The sequence below is a fragment of the Oncorhynchus clarkii genome, chromosome 24 (assembly GCF_045791955.1).
Source record: "Oncorhynchus clarkii lewisi isolate Uvic-CL-2024 chromosome 24, UVic_Ocla_1.0, whole genome shotgun sequence".
NCBI classification, from domain to species: domain Eukaryota; kingdom Metazoa; phylum Chordata; class Actinopteri; order Salmoniformes; family Salmonidae; genus Oncorhynchus; species Oncorhynchus clarkii.
The window spans coordinates 16100174-16126252 of record NC_092170.1 but is presented as its reverse complement, the minus strand read 5'-3'; the positions used below and the strand labels follow the sequence as shown (position 1 = coordinate 16126252).

Below are 26079 nucleotides of genomic sequence, written 5' to 3'. Positions count from 1 at the left end.
ACGTCACTGGGCCATGCTAACTCAGCCATCCGCTACATGAACATGACAGGCTGAAAAGCTGTGGAGCTTCCCTGGAGGGATAGAGCCAAGGATGTCATGATGATGTCTATGGATGTACTGACTCTGATGGGAATAGAGTGCCATTCAGGACACAGACAATGTGCATAATGAGGAGTATAATTAGAAGGTAGTTTGACTCACTGATGAAGGATGTCTCTCCCAGGTATCCTCGTCGTTTGAGGACCACCTCCAGGTACTTGGCCTCCTCGTCCACCACATAGTACTCCTTCTCCAGGGAGACCCAGGCCCAGTTCAGCCTGAACACCTGGTTCTTCAGCCTGTTGCCTCCTAAAACACACACACACACACACACACACACACACACACACACCCTAATTATCAGCACCCTCAGAAACGATCACTTCACAATGTGTCTTATGTGCCACCTAACAGACACTTTCATCCAAAGTGACAGTACAGTGAGTACAGGAAACACACACACACACACACACACACGTACATGTGTGGATGTTTGTCTTTGTAAACAACAACAGTCAACAACAACAAAAACGAAGATCGACATGAGAGGGAATTCATTCAGCACCAGAAGCAGTTGAGCTTCTGAACACATTATTTGCACTTCAAAACATTTATAATGGAAAAGCTGTTTGTTTCAGGGCATGTTCCTATCTCAAAATCTTTTCATCCGAGTAATTTCACGGTGGTATTATGGGTACCTGTAGGACAGCTAGACTCCCTGCCTATATTTGGTGGGAGGCATATGTATCAGCTCAAACACACGCGCATGCACACAAGAACAGGCACACACACACACACACAGCCACAGTATATTCAGTGGGAGTTATCAGTGCAGAGGAGGAAGTATAAAGTAGAAGGTCTAATTGGCTTCATAGTAATTAAGAGATAAAGGTTAGTCTGTGTGTGTGTGTGTGTGTGTGTGTGTGTGTGTGTGTGTGTGTGTGGGGGGGGGGGGGGTTGTTTTATCAGTCCTGTTTGAAGTGGAATTCAAAGTTTTGTATTCCTGGAGGGCAGCAGTGCCTGTTACCATACTGACCACAGAGAGAGCAACACCACACACAGACATCAAACACACACACAAAATGACAAGTCATAGCATGTAGACGCTTACACGCGCACGCATGCAAGCACACGCACACATACTATTGGCATGAACAGCAGGTTTAAAACAGTGGCTCCAAGCACCTCAGCTTAAACAGTGTGAAATGAGGGATGACGGGAATTAAGGAAGAAAATGGAGAGGAGGGAGACGGAGGAATGAAGGGAGATGAAGGGAGAGGAGGAGATGGAGAGATGAAGGGAGAGGAGGAGATGGAGAGATGAAGGGAGAGGAGGGAGATGGAGAGATGAAGGGAGAGGAGGGAGATGGAGAGATTATTGGAGAGGAGGAGATGGAGAGATTATTGGAGAGGAGGAGATGGAGAGATTATGGGAGAGGAAGAAATTATGGGAGAGGAAGAAATTATGGGAGAGGAGGGAGAGGGAGAGATGATGGGAGAGGCGGGAGATGGAGAGATTATGGGAGAGGAGGGAGATGGAGAGATGAAGGGAGAGGAGGGAGATGGAGAGATGAAGGGAGAGGAGGGAGATGGAGAGATGAAGGGAGAGGAGGAGATGGAGAGATGAAGGGAGAGGAAGAGATGGGGAGATGAAGGGAGAGGAGGAGATGGAGAGATGAAGGGAGAGGAGGAGATGGAGAGATGAAGGGAGAGGAGGAGATGGAGAGATGAAGGGAGAGGAGGAGATGGAGAGATGAAGGGAGAGGAGGGAGATGGAGAGATGAAGGGAGAAGAGGGAGATGGAGAGATGAAGGGAGAGGAGGGAGATGGAGAGATGAAGGGAGAGGAGGGAGATGGAGACATGAAGGGAGAGGAGGAGATGGAGAGATGAAGGGAGAGGAGGAGATGGAGAGATGAAGGGAGAGGAAGAGATTATGGGAGATGAAGGGGGAGAAGGAGATGGAGAGATGACGGGAGAGGAGGGAGATGGAGAGATTATGGGAGAGGAAGAAATTATGGGAGAGGAGGGAGATGGAAAGATGAAGGGAGAGGAGGAGATGGAGAGATGAAGGGAGAGGAGGAGATGGAGAGATGAAGGGAGAGGAGGAGATGGAGAGATGAAGGGAGAGGAGGGAGATGGAGAGATGAAGGGAGAGGAAGAAATTATGGGAGAGGAGGGAGATGGAGTGATTATGGGAGAGGAAGACATTATGGGAGAGGAGGAAGATGGAGAGATGAAGGGAGAGGAGGGAGATGGAGAGATGAAGGGAGAGGAGGAGATGGAGAGATGAAGGGAGAGGAGGAGATGGAGAGATGAAGGGAGAGGAGGGAGATGGAGAGATTATGGGAGAGGAAGAAATTATGGGAGATGGAGAGATTATGGGAGAGGAAGAAATTATGGGAGAGGAGGGAGATGGAAAGATGAAGGGAGAGGAGGAGATGGAGAGATGAAGGGAGAGGAGGAGATGGAGAGATGAAGGGAGAGGAGGAGATGGAGAGATGAAGGGAGAGGAGGGAGATGGAGAGATGAAGGGAGAGGAAGAAATTATGGGAGAGGAGGGAGATGGAGTGATTATGGGAGAGGAAGACATTATGGGAGAGGAGGAAGATGGAGAGATGAAGGGAGAGGAGGGAGATGGAGAGATGAAGGGAGAGGAGGAGATGGAGAGATGAAGGGAGAGGAGGAGATGGAGAGATGAAGGGAGAGGAGGAGATGGAGAGATGAAGGGAGAGGAGGAGATGGAGAGATGAAGGGAGAGGAGGAGATGGAGAGATGAAGGGAGAGGAGGAGATGGAGATGAAGGGAGAGGAGGAGATGGAGAGATGAAGGGAGAGGAGGAGATGGAGAGATGAAGGGAGAGGAGGGAGATGGAGAGATGAAGGGAGAGGAGGGAGATGTAGAGATGAAGGGAGAGGAGGGAGATGGAGAGATGAAGGGAGAGGAGGGAGATGGAGAGATGAAGGGAGAGGAGGGAGATGGAGAGATGAAGGGAGAGGAGGAGATGGAGAGATGAAGGGAGAGGAAGAGATGGGGAGATGAAGGGAGAGGAGGAGATGGAGAGATGAAGGGAGAGGAGGAGATGGAGAGATGAAGGGAGAGGAGGAGATGGAGAGATGAAGGGAGAGGAGGAGATGGAGAGATGAAGGGAGAGGAGGGAGATGGAGAGATGAAGGGAGAAGAGGGAGATGGAGAGATGAAGGGAGAGGAGGGAGATGGAGAGATGAAGGGAGAGGAGGGAGATGGAGACATGAAGGGAGAGGAGGAGATGGAGAGATGAAGGGAGAGGAGGAGATGGAGAGATGAAGGGAGAGGAAGAGATTATGGGAGATGAAGGGGGAGAAGGAGATGGAGAGATGAAGGGAGAGGAGGGAGATGGAGAGATTATGGGAGAGGAAGAAATTATGGGAGATGGAGAGATTATGGGAGAGGAAGAAATTATGGGAGAGGAGGGAGATGGAAAGATGAAGGGAGAGGAGGAGATGGAGAGATGAAGGGAGAAGAGGAGATGGAGAGATGAAGGGAGAGGAGGAGATGGAGAGATGAAGGGAGAGGAGGAGATGGAGATGAAGGGAGAGGAGGAGATGGAGAGATGAAGGGAGAGGAGGAGATGGAGAGATGAAGGGAGAGGAGGGAGATGGAGAGATGAAGGGAGAGGAGGGAGATGTAGAGATGAAGGGAGAGGAGGGAGATGGAGAGATGAAGGGAGAGGAGGAGATGGAGAGATGAAGGGAGAGGAGGAGATGGAGAGATGAAGGGAGAGGAGGAGATGGAGAGATGAAGGGAGAGGAGGGAGATGGAGAGATGAAGGGAGAGGAAGAAATTATGGGAGAGGAGGGAGATGGAGTGATTATGGGAGAGGAGGGAGATGGAGTGATTATGGGAGAGGAAGACATTATGGGAGAGGAGGAAGATGGAGAGATGAAGGGAGAGGAGGAGATGGAGAGATGAAGGGAGAGGAGAAGATGGAGAGATGAAGGGAGAGGAGGAGATGGAGAGATGAAGGGAGAGGAGGGAGATGGAGAGATGAAGGGAGAGGAAGAAATTATGGGAGAGGAGGGAGATGGAGTGATTATGGGAGAGGAGAGAGATGGAGTGATTATGGGAGAGGAAGAAATTATGGGAGAGGAGGAAGATGGAGAGATGAAGGGAGAGGAGGGAGATGGAGAGATTATGGGAGAGGCGGGAGATGGAGAGATGAAGGGAGAGGAAGAAATTATGGGAGATGAAGGGAGAGGAGGAGATGGAGAGATGAAGGGAGAGGAGGGAGATGGAGAGATGAAGGGAGAGGAGGGAGATGGAGAGATGAAGGGAGAGGAGGCGATGGAGAGATGAAGGGAGAGGAGGAGATGGAGAGATGAAGGGAGAGGAGGGAGATGGAGAGATTATGGGAGAGGAAGAAATTATGGGAGATGAAGGGAGAGGAGGAGATGGAGAGATGAAGGGAGAGGAGGGAGATGGAGAGATTATGGGAGAGGAAGAAATTATGGGAGATGGAGAGATTATGGGAGAGGAAGAAATTATGGGAGAGGAGGGAGATGGAGTGATTATGGGAGAGGAGGGAGATGGAGAGAATATGGGAGAGGAGGGAGAGGGAGGAATGAAGGGAGAGGAGGGAGATTATGGGAGAGGAGGGAGATGGAGAGATTATGGGAGAGGCGGGAGATGGAGAGATGAAGGGAGAGGAGGAGATGGGAGAGGAAGAGATTATGGGATAGGAGGGAGATGGAGAGATTATGGGAGATGAGGGAGATGGAGAGATGAAGGGAGAGGAAGAGATGGAGAGATTATGGGAGAGGAAGAGATTGAGAGATTATGGGAGAGGAAGAAATTATGGGAGAGGAGGGAGATGGAGTGATTATGGGAGAGGAGGGAGATGGAGAGATTATGGGAGAGGAGGGAGAGGGAGGAATGAAGGGAGAGGAGGGAGATGAAGAGATGATGGGAGAGGAAGGAGATGGAGGAATGAAGGGAGATGAGGGAAATTAAGAGAGGATGGGAGAGGAGGAGGGAAGGTAGAGGAGGGAGACAGACCCATGTGTTTCTACAGTACAGCTGGACAGCTGGCAGATGTGAGGTGGGAGGAATGAAAGAGTGAAAGAGAAACTACACGGCGGGTCTGAATCTGAGTTCCAAATGGCTTCTCATTGCCTACATTCATCACATTCTAATACGGACGTCGAAGCCAGTTCCACTGCTTTTTAAAATTTGGTTTCCCTCTAATCAAGGACTAAATTAGACCTGGGACACTAGGTGGGTAATGAATTACCAGGTAAAACAGAAAGCCCTATGTGCCCCCAGTCAAAAGTAGTCCATTATATAGGGAATGGGGTGCCATTTGGGACACATATTGTTCTGAGGCCCTAACCCCCCAGTCCCCTCTCTCCTCTCCTTCATTCTGCCCTTCCCCCTGACAACCCTTCTCCCAGTTGTCATGGTCAGTAAATCTGTCATGACCAGTCGACCACTCTGCTATGTAGCTTTTTCCCTTTCAAGAGAGGGTGAGACCTACACATTCACAAAGCGTTACTGTTTTATTGTGTATGTGTGTGTGTGTGTGTAGAAGGGCATGTAGCATGGTGAGTGAGTGGAACCGTGGCCTATACTGCACCTGTTCATTGCTGTTTCATGTGATCTAATGGACTAACACACATTCCCTTACCTGGACTTTAACATGTGACACCAGAAGAGGAACAACACTAGGTCATACCAGGGCCAGCAGAGCAAACACACAGTAGAGGTCAGGAGACAAAGAACTTAGAAATGGTTGTTTTTCGTTCACAACTAAACTCAGACACTTATTAACTCATCCTGAATCTGTCAAGGAGACTCGGTGGAAGAAAACACCTCATAACTTTATAATGAACCAACTCAGACATCCCTGCCTAAACCACGGAGTAAACTATGTTGAACCACATCATGGCCAAAAGGAAAAGATCTCACTGCCGCCTGAACCTCTACCTGTCTTCTGAACAGAGAAAAGAACATGAATATGACAAAGATATGGCTGAACTAACATAGAAGACGAAGGAGAATAAAGTGAAGATGCCGAAAGTAGAGCTAAATAAAGTGGAGATGATGAGGATACGGCTGAACTAACTGAAGGGCTGCCAGTTTCCTGGCTCATCTTCAAAGTCTGATTGTTTCCATGGTAATGGGTGGGTATCCTAGAACGGTACTATATTCGGTACTATATTAATGTAAACCAAGCTACTACAGTACATCCATGCCACTGGCCCAAGCCTGTACATTCTCAGGGGTTAAGGCCATACTAGGAGTAGAGTTGGGTCTAATAACTCTCTACTTTAATAACTCCTGCAGGTAAGACGTCTGCTGGAGTGAAAATAGCTTTTCCCCCTGTGTGTGTTCTGGATTACTCTGCTGGAACAGAGGGGTGTGTGTGTTTAGATCTCCCTACCTTGTACTAGGGCTTAGAGGAAGCAGCTAGACCCATGCCACAGGTAATCACAGTGTGTGTGATCTCTGAGTAGTGAAGTCTACTGGTCTTAATCACCTGGCCCTCTCCCACCACAGACATCATCTCTTTATGGAAAACTGCTACAAGCTCCTCGTTTCCTTCCAGGACTCAGGAGAGTCGTGACGGCTACTGGACCTATTCCCTAGCACATTAATCACCTGGATCTACCCCACCACAGCAGTCACAGACAACATCAGAAACTCTGCTACAAACTCCTTCAACAACCTGTAGAGTTATAGACCTACGCTAATAAGCACTCACAGCTGTTGTAAGAGACTTCAGACCGAATAGAATGTTGTTAAGAGAAGACGGATCCTCCTAACTTCCTGGGTATGCTGGATTAAAGTTAGGATCTTCTTGTGGAACGCTTGGCATCGTCTCTATGTTCACACAATGTTGCTAATGTTAGCCTGATACTATTCCTCTCCTCTCGTCTCAGATGTGTAACAGCAAAGGCTTTGGGATGCATCTCAAATAGCACCCTATTCCCTATATAGTGTTCTACTTTTCAAAAAGGGAATAGGGGTGCCATTTGGAATGCAGTTTGTCTTCAGTGTCAGTTACCCACAGGGAGGTCCTAAGACCATGTATAGGTATAATACCACACCAGTCTGCCTGTGCCCCGGTCATACGTCTCATTGTGAACATTACACGGTGGCATGATGTCTAATCATTTACATTACGCTGGGGACAACATTCACCTCAAGCTAGGCTTCAAAGGTACCCTCCACCTTACCTCGACATTAACCACTTTCAAGATCACCTGCTTGTGGGCAGGAAAAGTAGCCAACATGGAGAGGGCAAAATCCAAAGCTGTGCAATGCTTTCAGAATGTAGCCAAAACAACTACCTCTTTCCCTACTGTATTTATTTTATTCATTTATTTTGCTCCTTTGCACGCCATTATTTTTATTTCTACTTTGCACATTCTTCCACTGCAAATCTACCATTCCAGTGTTTTACTTGCTATATTGTATTTACTTTGCCACATGGCCTTTTTTTTGCCTTTACCTCCCTTAATCTCACCTCATTTGCTCACATCGTATATAGACTTGTTTATACTGTATTATTGACTGTATGTTTGTTTTATTCCATGTGTAACTCTGTGTTGTTGTATGTGTCAAACTGCTATGCTTTATCTTGGCCAAGTCGCAGTTGTAAATGAGAACTTGTTCTCACTTGCCTACCTGGTTAAATAAAGGTGAAATAAATAAATACAAATTAAATACAAACGTAAGAAACACTTTTTACATTCATAATTCAGGAATATCAGTGAATAATTCTTTATCATATGAGCCAGTCATCATCAGGTTTGGGAGGCCAGAATTACAACAACACTGGTGCTTGTGTTAGGCAGCTGTAGTGTGTTGGTGCAGGTAGCCAGAGGTCCATTTCCTTCCATAAGGTTATTTCTCAGTAATTAAGATAAGCAGGAGTTGAAGTAAGAACACTTCAAAGAGGCCCTAGAAAAACATCTCAGTTAATCTTTAACCGCCGCCCAGGGTCATTCTGCTGAGCTACAGGTTAGCTGTCTAAATTGGTTTCCCATGTTCCTCCTCATTCCCAGTCACTTTTCTCTAAAGTATACACCAGACTAAAAACCTAGCTAATGTCCTCTGTTGCCAGTCCCAGAGTTACTTTAGATTAGACTCTTGATCTATGTAAATGTTGTCACACTGTGCTCATTATAGATTGGAAAATCTATATTGAAAAATCTATATATAAAATCTATAATGGAAAATACATTAGATTAAATATGTTAATTCACCTATTCTCCCATGTCAATCTAGCTTTACTGTTGATACCAATGTGTGTCAGCGTGAAGCCTTGATCATGGTATTGTACTGTTAAAAGTAACTCTACTGGGCAGTGTTGTGATGGACAGGAGAACTCTGTGAGGGAAGGTAGGGAATGTAGGCGGCTGAGCTTAGTGGTGCCAGTGCCAACTCTGTGCCCTTGTCTCCCACACAGTGTCCTTGTCTCTTGTCTCCACTCACACAGCAGACGGTCCTTATTTGGTGACCCTGGGGACCTGGATGCTCAACGGGTCCTTTTCTCTCTCTCTCTCCGTGTCTGTCTCAGGTCCTCCTCCCCTCAGTCACCTTCTCTCACCTAGCAAGGCAGGCAGGCATGATCAGCAGTCCTCGACCCACTGAGCTGCTCTACACTGAGTAAGCAGCAAAATAACCCTGGCTGACTGGGACAATGTGTTTAAAAATACAATACACTACTGTATGCATTAAGATGTTTACCTAGACTGAGTAATGGGCCCTGGTCAAAAGTAGTGCACTATATAAAGGGAATAGGGTGCCATTTGGGACGCACATTTATTACCACGCCACACTGTATAAAACTCACATTACAGATGAAGCACAGAGGATCCTACTGCTGAAGGAGAGAGAGTTAGAGAAAGAGAGAGAGAGATGCAGCCTAATCAGACTAAACACTATATAAGCAGTAATGAGAGAGGGGTGGAGGAGGAGAATAGGGGCTGAATTAGAGAGGAGGTGGGAGTCACATCTATCATTGAACCAGGTCAGATTAAAGAGCTATTATAACAGATGGATGTTTATTAGACAATTGTGAAGCAAGGCTACATATCTTTACCCCTTGTACACAGGCAGGACTAAAGGACGTTAACCTTTAGACACTAGCTTTAACTCATTAACCCTTGGGCTCATAGGCTTTCAGGGAGTAGGACAGCAATAAATCAGACATAAATCTGGATATGCGTCTGGCCTATTTTAACAATTTGTTCACTCAAGAGGTCTTTGGGATAGTGGTGACTCTGAGGGGACATTTTTCAGATCCTGAAAGGAAGGCCAACGGTGGCTTTGAACATAGGAGATGGGAGAGGGAGAGATAGAGGTGAGCGAGAGAGGAGGGACATGGAGAATAGAGGGAGGGAGAGAGGGTGGGAATGAGAACCATCTAAGACAGGGGTCTTCAACCTTTTCTTGCCCAGGGACCCCCTCCCAGGAAAACCAGCGACCCTGTGATGACCTCATACGCTGGCAAAATGTTGTCTTATCAACAGGTGAATGAAGAAGTAATCAACATTTTAAAATAGATTTGGTAGATCGTTTTTTCATTAATATTACCTCCCCAGAAAACTTACCAGCAGCCAGCGGCACTAGCCTCACCGGTAACCTATTCACGTGTGTGTGAGTGTAATTGGCTCCAATGAGTGTAATTTCCTCAATATTAGGAGGCAAGAAATAAAGCTGACATCTAATTTCTATTATAAACTGGGTAGTTTGAGCCCTGAATGCTGATTGGCTGACAGAAGGGTATATCAGACCGTATACCACGGGTATGACAAAATAGTTATTTTTACTGCTCTAATTATATTGGTAAACAGTTTATAATAGCAATAACGCACCTCTGGGGTTTGTGAAATATGGCCAATAGACCATGGCTAAGGGCTGTGTCCAGGCACTTCGTGTTGCGTCGTTCATAAGAACAGCCCTTAGCCGTGGTATATTGGCCATATACCACACCCCCTCGGGCCGTGCTTAACTGTAGGTATGTACTGCAATTAAAAATGGGTTAATTCTGTTGTTGCTAGCGATACACATAAAAATATTGAATAATATATATTTTGTCAACTTTTTTCCGCTTCAATATTTGACCCCCTGCAGTTCCTCCTCAAAGCCCCGGGTGAAGACCCTGACCTAAGGCTAAGAGAAACCAGTTCCTCCTCAAAGCCCCGGGTGAACACCCTGATCTAAGGCTCAGAGAAACCAGTTCCTCCTCAAAGCCCCGGGTGAAGACCCTGATCTAAGGCTCAGAGAAACCAGTTTCTCCTCAAAGCCCCGGGTGAAGATCCTGATCTAAGGCTCAGAGAAACCAGTTCTTCCTCAAAGCCCCGGGTGAAGACCCTGATCTATGGCTCAGAGAAACCAGTTCCTCCTCAAAGCCCCGGGTGAAGACCCTGATCTAAGGCTCAGAGAAACCAGTTCCTCCTCAAAGCCCCGGGTGAAGACCCTGATCTAAGGCTCAGAGAAACCAGTTCCTCCTCAAAGCCCCGGGTGAACACCCTGATCTAAGGCTCAGAGAAACCAGTTCCTCCTCAAAGCCCCGGGTGAACACCCTCATCTAAGGCTCAGAGAAACCAGTTCCTCCTCAAAGCCCCGGGTGAAGACCCTGATCTAAGGCTCAGAGAAACCAGTTCCTCCTCAAAGCCCCGGGTGAAGACCCTGATCTAAGGCTCAGAGAAACCAGTTCCTCCTCAAAGCCCCGGGTGAACACCCTGATCTAAGGCTCAGAGAAACCAGTTCCTCCTCAAAGCCCCGGGTGAAGACCCTGATCTAAGGCTCAGAGAAAACCAGTTCTTCCTCAAAGCCCCGGGTGAATACCCTGATCTAAGGCTCAGAGAAACAGGTCTTGGTTCTCAGAATTCTTTGAGCTTAACATCTGTCCCTCCATTATAAAGATTATTTAGCTTCCACTGGCCTCCCATATTATTGACTCCACTTACCAACAGAAAAGTGTTTAACACCATTGGTATGCAGAGGAGCACAAGGCGCTCAATAAACGTGAGACAAGGTGCAACAACAACAAAAAGCGGGGGGGCAGGAGCCCTTCTCTTTAGAGGAGTAATTCCCAAAGATCTGATTTCAGATGGGGCTCCTTTATTTGAATCGCAGGGAAAAGAGAGGAGAGGAGGGGGAGACTAGAGGGAGACAGGCATGGGGGAATGCCGGGAAATACAGTGTGTCCAAAGGTTGCTCCTGTCCTGGCCAGACATGGGTTCAAATTCTATTCAAAATATTTTGAGCGTTTGCTCTAGCCTGCCTGGAGTGTCAGATGGGCGAGATTTAACATTTTCAGACTTTTCCATTGGTCGATTGTGCCTTGAAAGCTCAATCAAGCACAGACACATTATTAGAATTTCTTTCAAATAATATTTGAACCCAGGTCTAGTCTGGGGAATCTGCTGCTCCATGCTCCAGTTACTTCACTGATGATGCTATTCCCAACACACTGGATAAACTCTCCTACACAATGGGTAGATGAATGCACACTATGGAGAGTGTTGAGTAAATACTCCACTCTCTAGTTTGCCCAGACGCACAGGCTTCGCTCAGTTCAGACAATGTGACAAGGTTTGGAAGGATGGCCAGGCGAGACCGCTCTCTAGTATTTTTTCCAGCATTGAATTTTGTGAGAAATATTATGAAAAGAATACAAAAAAATAAGTCAAATATGTTGATTTCATATAATTATGCATGAGAAACCAGTAGGAAATGTTTTTCCAAACAAGCAGAACAATCTGCTAAAGTATACAGTATTTTTAACCTTAGGTAGTTTGGTAAAGGTCAATGTAACTGGAAATTTGTGGCATGTGCACATTTATACAACGGGTGGGTCTAATCCTGAATGCTGATTGGTTAAAACCGCATTCCAGCCAGTGCCTATTAAACAAGTTACTAAAGGCTAAATCTATGACGTTGAAATGTCTTTTTACTCTGTTCCATCTGACTGCACAATCCACTGTCTCATCAGCCCAGCCAAGCAATTTATAAACTTGATCTCCACTATAAAAAGCATCTAGACATTATCTCACATTTCTTTTAGACTAACATTTAGTTTAACAGTGGAGATTTTTATAAACCTTGCTGTCTGTCTCTCTGACAATTGCAACATTGTTTCAATATTCAAATTCGATCTCCAGCTGTCCCATAGTAATGAACGTGTCGGGAGTCGGGATGAGACGGACAGACAGGCAGCGTTTCTCAGCCAGTCGAAATCATGAATCAGCTGGCATCATTTTTATGGATATATTCAGAACTGTCAACTGAAAAAAGGTAAAATGAGTTTGCAGTCTTTCTATTAGTCTTACCAGCTTCAGTTTGAATTGATTGTGTCACTGTGTTGATGGCTAGCTCCTCTGAACAACAGTGTCCTGACAAGTGAGCACATTGTCTATAATGTTTTTAATGAAAACACCCGTGCCAATATATAACCCAAACACCGGCTTAGAGGGCACTATCACTTAAACAAAAACAGTGCATGGCTTTTACCAATAATCCTATTAGTTCTGTCTTGGAATATTAGCTCCTACAGCTCCAGCTTCCTAAGAATAGGTTCATACAGTAGTCCACTATATACGGAATAGGGTGCCATTTGGGACACACGCTAGATTCTACAGCAGGCTATACAGAACACCTTGTGGATAAGACAGCTGCTCCACACTGCAGACTGCAGATGGTTGGTGTAATGGCTTTCCTCCTCTTCGTCTGAAGAGGAGAGGCGAGAAGGATCGGAGGACCAATATGAGGCGTGGTAAGTGTCCATGGTTGTTTATTTAAACACATAAACTGAACACTCCATACAAAATAATAAACGTAACGTGAATAACCGAAACCGAAAACAGCACCGTGTGGTGTAAAACACAGACACGGAAACAAACCCACAAACAAACAGTGAAACCCAGGCTACCTAAGTATGATTCTCAATCAGAGACAACTAACGACACCTGCCTCTAATTAAGAACCATACTAGGCCGAACACAGAAAAACAACCCAGACACACAAAACATTGAATGCCCACCCAACTCACGTCCTGACCAACTAAAACAAACAATTAACACAATAACTAGGGTCAGAACGTGACAGTACCCCCCTCCCAAGGTGCGGACTCCGGCCGCAAAACCTGAACCTATAGGGGAGGGTCTGGGTGGGCATCTGTCCGCGGTGGCGGCTCTGGCGCTGGACGTGGACCCCACTCCACCATAGTCTTAGTCCGCCTCTGTGGTCTCCTAGGTACGGCGACCCTTGCCGACGACCCTGACCTGTGAACCCTAAACAACAGGCCCACCGGACTGAGAGACACCTCTGGACTTAAGGGGTAGCTCAGGACTGAGGGGTAGCTCCTGGCTGGCGGGCGGCTCTGGCGGCTCCTGGCTGGCGGGCGGCTCTGGACTGAGGGGCTCTGGCGCCTCTGGACTGAGGGGCTCTGGCGCCTCTGGACTGAGGGGCTCTGGCGCCTCTGGACAGGCGGGAGACTCCGACGGCGCCTCTGGACAGGCGGGAGACTCCGACGGCGCCTCTGGACAGGCGGGAGACTCCGACGGCGCCTCTGGACAGGCGGGAGACTCCGACGGCGCCTCTGGACAGGCGGGAGACTCCGACGGCGCCTCTGGACAGGCGGGAGACTCCGACGGCGCCTCTGGACAGAGGGGCTCTGGCGCCTCTGGACTGTGGGGCTCTGGCGCCTCTGGACTGTGGGGCTCTGGCGCCTCTGGACTGTGGGGCTCTGGCGCCTCTGGACTGAGGGGCTCTGGCGCCTCTGGACTGAGGGGCTCTGGCGCCTCTGGACAGGCGGGAGACTCCGACGGCGCCTCTGGACAGGCGGGAGACTCCGACGGCGCCTCTGGACAGGCGGGAGACTCCGACGGCGCCTCTGGACAGGCGGGAGACTCCGACGGCGCCTCTGGACAGGCGGGAGACTCCGACGGCGCCTCTGGACAGGCGGGAGACTCCGACGGCGCCTCTGGACAGGCGGGAGACTCCGACGGCGCCTCTGGACAGGCGGGAGACTCCGACGGCGCCTCTGGACAGGCGGGAGACTCCGACAGCGCTGGACAGAGGGGCTCTGGCGCCTCTGGACTGTGGGGCTCTGGCGCCTCTGGACTGTGGGGCTCTGGCGCCTCTGGACTGAGGGGCTCTGGCGCCTCTGGACTGAGGGGCTCTGGCGCCTCTGGACTGAGGGGCTCTGGCGCCTCTGGACTGAGGGGCAGAAACTCTGGTAGCGCCGGACAGGAAGGAGCACCTGTATTGATGGGACGGAGAGACAGCCTGGTGCGGGGTGCCGGCACTGGTGGTACCGGGCTGGGGACATGCACCTCAGGGCGAATGCCTTGTATACTACGCCAAATCAACAGCTCTCTCTCTTCACTCTATAACCAATTCTATTAACATCTCCTCGAGTGTCTCATCATCTCCCATCTGTTCACTCTCCTCCAATCTGTCCAATAACTCCTCGGCCCTCTCAGACTCAGCCCTCAGCTTCGCCGACAGCTCCAAGTGCCCTCCCCCCCATAAATATTTGGGGCTGCCTCTCGGGCTTCCTTGCCAGTCGCGTTCCCTCGTATCGATGGCTCCTCTCTCCGGCTGCCTCTGCTCTCCTCAATGCCTCCACCTGTTCCCATCCCTACCAGCCTGGATCTCCTCCCATGTGTACTAACCCTTGCCATCCAAAACATCATCCCATGTCCAGGAATCCTGACATTTCTGCTGCTGCTGCTGCTTCTTCTGCTGCTGTTGTTGCTTCTCCTGCTGCTGCTTTTGCTGCTGCTGCTGCTTCTTCTGCTGCTTCTGTTGCTTCTCCTGCTGCTGCTTTTGCTGCTGCTGCTGCTTCTTCTGCTGCTTCTGTTGCTTCTCCTGCTGCTGCTTTTGCTGCTCCTGCTGCACCTTGGGACGGCGACACTCCCCTGGCTTTGCCCAGGGTCTTCTCCCGTCGAGGATTACCTCCCACGTCCAGGAGTCTTGTGTCTTCGGCCGCTGTTGCTGCTCATTACCACGCCGTTTGGTCCTTGTTTGGTGGGTGATTCTGTAATGGTTTTCCTCCTCTTCGTCTGAAGAGGAGAGGCGAGAAGGATCGGAGGACCAATATGCGGCGTGGTAAGTGTCCATGGTTGTTTATTTAAACACAAACTGAACACTCCATACAAAACAATAAAAGTAACGTGAATAACCGAAAACAGTACCGTGTGGTGTAAAACACAGACACGGAAACAATCACCCACAAACAAACAGTTAACCCAGGCTACCTAAGTATGATTCTCAATCAGAGACAACTAACGACACCTGCCTCTGATTGAGAACCATACTAGGCCGAACACAGAAAAACAACCTAGACACACAAAACATAGAATGCCCACCCAACTCACGTCCTGACCAATTAAAAACAAACAATTAACACAATAACTAGGGTCAGAACGTGACAATTGGGTCTGTCGGGAGAGGTCTGTATGTCCTGACATCCAGACCAGACCGGTCCAGTCCAGACCAGACCAGACATACAGTGTGCCCTGCCAAGCCCCAAGGTCAGGCTTGATCCCTGGCCAAGACCACCTCATCATTTTGGTCTGTTTGGGTGGGCACAAGATATTCACGGTTCTCCTTCAATCTTCTTGGGCTTCCTTTTACATAGATAATGTAATGGGGGACCGAGTGCTAATGTTGAGGGACTCAGGATCAGGATTTTTTTTTGTGATTTAAAAATAATAATCTACAATAACAACAACAAAAACAACAGCAGTGACTCTCTGGGCTCAAATAATAAATACATTTCCCAGACTTGATTTGAGGAGCTAAACCAATACAAGTGTCATAACCTGGGGCAGAGCTGTGTGTGAATCCTGAGCTGAAGTCAGATATAAAAGTCCTTAAAGGCCATCCTCATCTATCAGAGTTATTTACCTGAGTTGGTGCAGACAGTAGAGCCCTGAATCCTAACGGCTTCGGAAACAACAACACATGAACTATATGGTTTAGTTCCTTTAGGTCTGCATCCCAAATACCACCTTATTCCCTTCATAGTGCACTACTTTTGACCAGTACCCTATGGACTATATACGGAATAGTGCACTACATAAGGAATAGGGTGCCATTTGGGACACAACTCTCACACATGAAGGCATTCCAGCTCCCACCTATAAAGGTCACAGCAGATTAAATATTGAGAGTCTCTCGAGTAGTCCATTAACAGTCAATTATGCATGACCACTCCTAGCACCAATGACCACCCCATACAGTCCACAGCCACAAGGAAAACTCTGACTGCTACAAGGCCATTGCTCCTGGAGGAAAAATATAATTATTCTCAGAGACATTCTGGACACAATATGCTAAACAACACTCCAGCTGACACACATACAGGCCAGAGAAATTGCTTACAATGTCTGTAGAGTCAGAAATCAAACCACTACACTCAGAAAAAAAGTGTTTCAAAAAAGTTATTCAGTTGGCCCCTTTGGGGAACCCTTTTTGTTTCCAGTTAGAGCCCTTTATGGTTCCATAAAAAAAGGGTTTCAGGTATACCAAACATTAGGAACAGCTTCCTAATTCTGAGTTGCACCCCTCCCCCCTTTTCCCGGTCATGACGATGCCCTGTTTTCTCTCCACTCTACAGAATGGACTCTTGGGAAGCCCTGTGTTACCACAGAGAAAGTATGGTAACATCAAAAGATTGGGGAATGGAACAATAATTCCCTTTCTCAACCAGTTGAATGTGTCCGTTGGTACTTAAAGAATATGATGTGAGATCAGTGGTTGTCTGCGACATTATATCTGATGATAGGACGACATAAATTGTATCTTGGAAAGTCGACATTCTATTCTATTGATATAAAAGATCTGAAGATCTTTAAGAGAGTTTATTCGGGAAGACAGCAGCTCTTTAAACACTCAAATCAAATCAAATTTTATTTTTCACATACACATGGTTAGCAGATGTTAATGCGACTGTAGCGAAATGCTTGTGCTTCTAGTTCCGACAATGCAGTAATAACCAACAAGTAATCTAGCTAACAATTCCAAAACTACTACCTTATAGACACAAGTGTAAGGGGATAAAGAATATGTACATAAAGATATATGAATGAGTGATGGTACAGAGCGGCATAGGCAAGATACAGTAGATGGTATTGAGTGCAGTATATACATATGAGATGAGTATGTAAACAAAGTGGCATAGTTAAAGTGGCTAGTGATACATGTATTACATAAAGATGCAGTAGATGATAGAGTACAGTATATACATATACATATGAGATGAATAATGTAGGGTATGTAAACATTATATTAGGTAGCATTGTTTAAAGTGGCTAGTGATATATTTTACATCATTTCCCATCAATTCCCATTATTAAAGTGGCTGGAGTTGAGTCAGTGTGTTGGTAGCAGCCACTCAATGTTAGTGGTGGCTGTTTAACAGTCTGATGGCCTTGAGATAGAAGCTGTTTTTCAGTCTCTCGGTCCCAGCTTTGATGCACCTGTACTGACCTCGCCTTCTGGATGATAGCGGGGTGAACAGGCAGTGGCTCGGGTGGTTGTTGTCCTTGATGATCTTTATGGCCTTCCTGTGACATCGGGTGGTGTAGGTGTCCTGGAGGGCAGGTAGTTTGCCCCCGGTGATGCGTTGTGCAGACCTCACTACCCTCTGGAGAGCCTTACGGTTGTGGGCGGAGCAGTTGCCGTACCAGGCGGTGGGTGATACAGCCCGACAGGATGCTCTCGATTGTGCATCTGTAGAAGTTTGTGAGTGCTGAGGTTGAAGAGGCGCTGCTGCGCCGTCTTCACGATGCTGTCTGTGTGGGTGGACCAATTCAGTTTGTCTGTGATGTGTACGCCGAGGAACTTAAAACTTACTACACTTTCCACTACTGTTCCATCGATGTGGATAGGGGGGTGTTCCCTCTGCTGTTTCCTGAAGTCCACAATCATCTCCTTAGTTTTGTTGACGTTGAGTGTGAGGTTATTTTCCTGACACCACACTCCGAGGGCCCTCACCTCTTCCCTGTAGGCCGTCTCGTCGTTGTTGGTAATCAAACCTACCACTGTTGTGTCGTCCGCAAACTTGATGATTGAGTTGGAGGCGTGCGTGGCCACGCAGTCGTGGGTGAACAGGGAGTACAGGAGAGGGCTCAGAACGCACCCTTGTGGGGCCCCAGTGTTGAGGATCAGCGGGGTGGAAATGTTGTTGCCTACCCTCACCACCTGGGGGCGGCCCGTCAGGAAGTCCAGTACCCAGTTGCACAGGGCACGGTCGAGACCCAGGGTCTCGAGCTTGATGACGAGCTTGGAGGGAACTATGGTGTTAAATGCCGAGCTGTAGTCGATGAACAGCATTCTCACATAGGTATTCCAGATGTCCAGATGGATTAGGGCAGTGTGCAGTGTGGTTGAGATTGCATCGTCTGTGGACCTATTTGGGCGGTAAGCAAATTAGAGTGGGTCTAGGGTGTCAGGAAGGGTGGAGGTGATATGGTCCTTGTCTAGTCTCTCAAAGCACTTCATGATGACGGAAGTGAGTGCTACGGGGCGGTAGTCGTTTAGCTCAGTTACCTTAGCTTTCTTGGGAACAGGAACAATGGTGGCCCTCTTGAAGCATGTGGGAACAACAGACTGGGATAGGGATTGATTGAATATGTCCATAAACACACCAGCCAGCTGGTCTGCGCATGCTCTGACGGCGCGGCTGGGGATGCCGTCTGGGCCTGCAGCCTTGCGAGGGTTGACACGTTTAAATGTTTTCCTCACGTCGGCTGCAGTGAAGGAGAGTCCGCATGTTTTAATTGCGGGCCGTGTCAGTGGCACTGTATTGTCCTCAAAGCGGGCAAAAAAAGTTATTTAGTCTGCCTGGGAGCAAGACATCCTGGTCCGTGACGGGGCTGGTTTTCTTTTTGTAATCCGTGATTGACTGTAGACCCTGCCACATACGTCTTGTGTCTGAGCCGTTGAATTGAGATTCTACTTTGTCTCTATACTGACGCTTAGCTTGTTTGATTGCCTTGCGGAGGGAATAGTTACACTGTTTGTATTCGGTCATGTTTCCGGTCACCTTGCCCTGATTAAAAGCAGTGGTTCGGGCTTTCAGTTTCACGCGAATGCTGCCATCAATCCACGGTTTCTGGTTAGGGAATGTTTTAATCGTTGCTATGGGAACGACATCTTCAACGCACGTTCTAATGAACTCGCACACCAAATCAGCGTATTCGTCAATGTTGTTATCTGACACAATACGAAACATATCCCAGTCCACGTGATGGAAGCAGTCTTGGAGTGTGGAATCAGCTTGGTCGGACCAGCGTTGAACAGACCTCAGCGCGGGAGCTTCTTGTTTTAGTTTCTGTCTGTAGGCAGGGATCAACAAAATGGAGTCGTGGTCAGCTTTTCCGAAAGGAGGGCGGGGCAGGGGCCTTATATGCGTCTCGGAAGATAGAATAGCAGTGATCCAAGGTTTTTCCAGCCCTGGTTGCGCAATCGATATGCTGATAAAATTTAGGGAGTCTTCTTTTCAGATTAGCCTTGTTAAAATCCCCAGCTACAATGAATGCAGCCTCCGGATAAATGGATTCCAGTTTGCAAAGAGTCAAATAAAGTTCGTTCAGAGCCATCGATGTGTCTGCTTGGGGGGGAATATATACGGCTGTGATTATAATCGCTGAGAATTCCCTTGGTAGATAATGCGGTCGACATTTGTTTGTGAGGAATTCTAAATCAGGTGAACAGAAGGACTTGAGTACCTGTATGTTGTTATGATCACACCACGTCACGTTAACCATGAAGCATACGCCCCCGCCCTCTTCCGTGGAGCCCCAGCTTATTAATGAGTTAATTGTTGCATGGTTTAATTCAATCACGTAATCAATTAAACATTAGGTAATCGATTTGATAAAATAGCCTGTCATCTCATTTAATCATAATCAGAGACACGACAGCCCTATGAACAGCCTTAATTCAACGGGGGATGGACTGTACAAGGTGTCAAGAGTTCCACAGGGATGCTGGCCCATGTTGATTCCAATGTTTCCCACAGCTGTGTCAAGTTGGCTGGACGTTGAGCGTGAAAACCCCAGCAGCGTTGCCGTTTTTAAACACAAACTGGTGCGCCTGGAACCTACTACCATACCCTGTTCAAAAGGCACTTAAATATTTTGTCTTGCCCATTCACCCTCTGAATGGCACACATACACAATCCAAGTCTCAATTGTCTCAAGCCTTAAAAATATATTTTTAAATCTGTCTCCTCACCTTCATCTACACTGATTGAAGTGGATTTAACAAGTGACATCAATAAGGGATCATATCTTTCATTTGGATTCACCTGGTCAGTCTATGTCATGGAAAGAGCAGGTGTCCTTAATGTTTTGTATTGTCAGTGTACATGGAACCCAAAATGGTCCTACCTGGAACCAAAAGGGCTCTACTTGGAACCAAAAACTGTTCTTCAAAGGGTTATCCTATGGGAACAGCTGAATTATCCTTTTAGGTTACACTATTTTCTAAGAGTGTACGCAACCTTTACCCCGAGATCGAATCCATCATACTCCTTTACTACAAACTACAGATCGTATAGATCTTCCTCTTTAATTAAGAACTAGCTAATTTAAATAGACACCTGTTTTGTTGCTCAAACGCAGAATATATTACACTCCTCTGAGCTGACTGGCTTGTAAAAACAAACAACATCTTTCAAGTTATGTCCAACACATCTGTCACACTTCCCACTTGTAGAGAAGACAGGAGAGTATAATGTAGTCAGTAGTCTGTTGGAATAAAGAACGTTTACCATACCAGAGGGCATATTGTCACGTGTGTCAAAGATGTCTCAATTCGAGAGAGAGCGAGAGAGACAGAGAAGTGGAGGCTGTGATGAGAAGATGAGAAGAGAACAACTGGAGGGTAGGGGGTGTGAAAACAGGGGGAGAAAAAACAAAGCGACAGAATGACGATGCAGGGAGGATGAAGAGAATAAGTGGCAAAGAGAGAGGGACGTGCTTATTGTCTTGACCTCCTGAATGATGCCTGTTTGCTCTCTTGTCAGCGGCACACTGTTTGCTGAGGAGAGGAGAGCTGTGGTGTGAAGGAGCAGAATATAAAACTCCAGACCCTACAGGCTACTAATCATGCATCCCAAATGGCACCCTTTTACCCATAGGAACTCTGGTCAAAAGTAGTACACTATATATTATAGGGAATATAGTACCATTTGGGACGCAGCCCTAGAGTCTCTGGTCTCCATACTAATAGAGCAGTCTGTTTGTTGAGCTTGTCTCCTTTCACAGGGCTCAGAGCCAGCCCATAGGGCCCCACAGCTTTCATTTAGTCTATTCATTTAGTTTATGTCTCTACAGTATTACACAGTTGTTACTGTTGTCTGCCAGGCTGCTAATCCTGTAGAACAGGAAGTGGAGAACACTCTGGAGAGCTGCATCTGTATGTGTCCCAACTGGGACCTTATTCCCTATTTATAGTGCACTACTTACCATTTTGGGATGCCACCTCTAGTTCCTAAGGAGCTGCTAAATTATCTGAGGCTCTTTGTTTATGACAGGTAGAGAGCGAACTTCTGTTTGAGATTAGCATGTTAGTGTTTCTATAGTAAAGAATTAAAGGGACAATCTGGGATTGATAAATAAATGTTTAGGATTTATTTATACAAAATTTCACCCCCAAAAAATGGGCCCCTTTTTCTCCCCAATTTTGATCTTGTCTCATCGCTGCAATTCCCCAACGGGCTCAGGAGGCGAAGGTTGAGTCATGCGTTCTCAGAAACATGACCCGCCAAACCGCGCTTCTTAACACCCGCCTACTTAACCCGGAAGCAAGCCGCACCAATGTGTCGGAGGAAACACCGTTCAACTGACGACCTCATCAGCCTGCAGGCGCTCGGCCCCGCCACAAGGAGTTGCTAGAGCACGATGATCCAAGTAAAGCCCCCCCGGCTAAAACCCTCCATTAACCTGGACGATGCTGGGCCAATTGTGCGTCGCCCTATGGGACTCCCGATCACAGTCGGTTGTGATACAGCCCGGGATTGAACCTGGGTCTCTAGTGATGCCTCTACCACTGCGATGCAGTGCCTTAGACCGCTGCGCCACTCGGGAGGCCCGTTTTGGATTTATTATTATTTTATTTGTTTTACCCCTTTTTCTACCCAATTTCGTGGTATCCAATTGTTAGTAGCTACTATCTTGTCTCATCGCTACAACTCCCGTACGGGCTCGGGAGAGACGAAGGTTGAAAGTCATGCGTCCTCCGATACACAACCCAACCAAGCCGCACTGCTTCTTAACACAGCGCGCATCCAACCCGGAAGCCAGCCGCACCAATGTGTCGGAGGAAACACCGTGCACCTGGCAACCTTGGTTAGCGTGCACTGCGCCCGGCCCGCCACAGGAGTCACTGGTGCGTGATGAGACAAGGATATCCCTACCGGCCAAACCCTCCCTAAAACACTTTTCACGTGCGCGGACTAACTGCACTATAAATATCGAAGGCTTTGAAAATACTGTAAATTACATGGAGATTACACTTAAAGAGACACTCTGTTCTAACTTCTAACAACCACAGAGCTTTTTTTCACTTTGAACTACTACAAGGATGTGTCCTAAATGGCACCCTATTCCCTACAGCGCACTAATGTTGACCGGGGCCCATACGGTGCCATCTGGGACGTAGCCCCTGACAGTTGTCCCATTCAGTTACAGTATGTCAACAAGGTCATCTATAGGCATCTCATATGATCATTCAAAAATACCAAAGATATGTGTAAACATCATCATGTAGGAACCAAATCCTCTCACTATAGTTGCACATTGTCCATTTAGCCCCTCCCCAGAGACCTACCATGTGGGAGCTCAGGCCTCCCCTTCTGTCTCTCTGGGTTATTCTGTGTATTATAGACTGGGTCTTTGAGGTCAGCCATCTATGTACTAACTCTATGTATGCAGACCACTGTTTATTCTAATGGACTCAGACTATGAGGTCCACTGCTCCCTGCTCTCCCCAAGACTTCCCACCCCTCTCCCTCAGCCTCCCTCTCCCTCAGTCTCCCTATCCCATCCTGTCTCCCTCTCCCATCCTCAGCCTCCCTCTCCCTCAGCCTCCCTCTCCCTCAGCCGCCCTCTCCCTCAGCCGCCCTCTCCCTCAGCCGCCCTCTCCCTCAGCCGCCCTCTCCCTCAGCCGCCCTCTCCCATCCTCAGTCTCCCATCCTCAGTCTCCCTATCCCATCCTGTCTCCCTCTCCCGTCCACAGCCTCCCTCTCCCGTCCACAGCCTCCCTCTCCCGTCCACAGCCTCCCTCTCCCGTCCACAGCCTCCCTCTCCCTCAGCCTCCCTCTCCCATCCTCAGTCTCCCATCCTCAGTCTCCCTCTCCCATCCTGTCTCCCTCTCCCATCCTCAGCCTCCCTCTCCCTCAGCCTCCCTCTCCCGTCCACAGCCTCCCTCTCCCGTCCACAGCCTCCCTCTCCCGTCCACAGCCTCCCTCTCCCGTCCACAGTCTCCCTCTCCCTCCCTCTCCCATCCTCAGTCTCCCTCTCCCATCCTCAGTCTCCCGTCCAGTCTCACTCTCCCTCAGCCTCCCTCTCCCGTCCTCAGCCTCCCTCTCCCGTCCTCAGCCTCCCTCTCCCGTCCACAGCCTCCCTCTCCCGTCCACAGCCTCCCTCTCCCGTCCACAGCCTCCCTCTCCCGTCCACAGTCTCCCTCTCCCTCAGCCTCCCTCTCCCAGCCTCAGTCTCCCAGCCTCCCTCTCCCGTCCAGCCTCCCTCTCCCGTCCAGCCTCCCTCAGCCTCCCTCAGCCTCCCATCCTCAGCCTCCCTCTCCCATCCCCAGCCTCCCTCTCCCATCCCCAGCCTCCCTCTCCCATCCCCAGCCTCCCTCTCCCATCCTCAGCCTCCCTCTCCCATCCTCAGCCTCCCTCTTCCATCCTCAGCCTCCCTCTCCCATCCCCAGTCTCCCTCTCCCATCCCCAGTCTCCCTCTCCCATCCCCAGTCTCCCTCTCCCATCCCCAGTCTCCCTCTCCCATCCTCAGTCTCCCTCTCCCATCCAGTCTCCCTCTCCCTCTCCCATCCTCAGTCTCCCTCTCCCATCCTCAGTCTCCCATCCTCAGTCTCCCATCCTCAGTCTCCCTCTCCCATCCCCAGTCTCCCATCCTCAGTCTCCCTCTCCCATCCCCAGTCTCCCATCCCCAGTCTCCCTCTCCCATCCTCAGTCTCCCTCTCCCATCCCCTCTCCCATCCAGTCTCCCTCTCCCTCTCCCATCCTCAGTCTCCCATCCTCAGTCTCCCTCTCCCATCCTCAGTCTCCCATCCTCAGTCTCCCATCCTCAGTCTCCCTCTCCCATCCCCAGTCTCCCATCCTCAGTCTCCCTCTCCCATCCCCAGTCTCCCATCCCCAGTCTCCCTCTCCCATCCTCAGTCTCCCTCTCCCATCCTCAGTCTCCCTCTCCCATCCTCAGTCTCCCTCTCCCATCCTCAGTCTCCCTCTCCAATCCTCAGTCTCCCTCTCCAATCCTCAGTCTCCCTCTCCAATCCTCAGTCTCCCTCTCCCTCTCCCATCCTCAGCCTCCCTCTCCCATCCATTCTCCCTCTCCCATCCTCAGTCTCCCTCTCCTAGCCACCCCTCCTGACAAGTTGCCTGGGCCCTGCAGAAGTGCGTCCCAAAAGGCACCCTATTCCTTACATAGTGCACTACTATTGACAAAAGCCATATGGGTCCTGGTCAAAAGTAGTGCACTCTATAGGGAATACTGTAGGACGCCACTTGGGATACAAGCCAGGGCTCTCCCAATAGCTAGATATTTATGTCTGCATGTCTCTTTATGCTAGAGGTCTGTATGGAGATGTCTGTCTGCACTAGGCCACACTCTTGGGAGTGCTGGTGCCATAATGCAGAGAAGTGAGGGGAAGTTCAGGGGGGAGCCACTCTCTCGCACTCTCTCTCTCTTTGAATCCTCTCTCTCTCCCTTTGAATCCTCTCTCTCTCTCCCTTTGAATCCTCTCTCTCCCTTTGAATCCTCTCTCTTCCTCCCTCCCTCCCTCCTGAATCTTCTCTCTCGCTCTCTCTGTCCCTCCTCTCCACCTCTCTTCCCTTCCCTCCCCCTCTCTCTCCACCATAATGACCTCAACACTCCCATTTATTGAAAAGCAACAGAGAACACCCAGAGACTGAGAGGAGTCAGGGTCAGCCTTCCACTACTGATCCTCCACCACTACTCTAGCTAGCTATAGAAATACTTCTCAGGCAGCTATACAGTACTGACTAATTATAATAAAATGGTATGTTGATTCATGATGAACTATTTTCACTAATATTATACTTCCAGTATGTTTCAATAATGATAATTCTTCAATGAATGTAAAAATAAATTTCAGATATACAATAATGCAGTATTTTAGTTACCTGTAGGAATAGACTAAAACTGGTCTACGTGATTGTAGCTAAATACTAAAAGATGTATCGGAGAAAGACAATCTGCACTGTCACCCACATTGATGCCTGTGACATGTTAACTGAGAAGCACTCAAGCATGTGGAATGCCCTTTACAGAATGGCCAATCTCCTTTTAGATAGTTACTGCAGAGAAAACCGTCTTAGCAATTCGAATGGCCCCAAACTGGTGAGAATTACACTGTTGAAGAACAGGGCCAGAACACCTCTTTGTACCATGTCTACTGTCAGATTCCTTAATAATCCAATAAAACATTCTGAATGAATTATAATCCACACTGTACAACAAAAGTGAAAACAGCTAAGGATAAAACGATGAAAGTGTCTTCGCTGAGCTAGGGGCTGAGTGAGGGGTCAGATTTATGTTGAGGGGAAAGCCAGACTGAAGAGGTGGGTTTGGAGTCGGGTTTGTGAATAACATTACTTTATAACCTTGAAGAGGAGTCACTAATAATTACCAAAGAGGGGTTACAGACCAATTATCTGCTGATAGGGTCTGAGCTCTAACAGATTACAGAGGGGTTTAGGAAGCGAAATGAAACAGATGTATATTAAATTGCTTCAGCGTCAAGTCCTTTTCCCTCATTGTTTCTTTCTCTCGC

The 26079-nt window shown here is 48.3% G+C and overlaps 1 protein-coding gene across 1 annotated transcript in view; it reads right to left on the bottom strand.

Annotated features, from left to right (window-relative positions):
* Positions 1-26079, bottom strand: part of LOC139382442 (FRAS1-related extracellular matrix protein 2-like) — a 99882-nt gene that overhangs the window by 52698 nt on the left and 21105 nt on the right. Inside the window, exon 5 of the mRNA XM_071126493.1 lies at positions 202-348. Coding sequence (XP_070982594.1) covers positions 202-348 — 147 coding nt within the window. The remainder of the gene's footprint in view (positions 1-201; positions 349-26079) is intronic.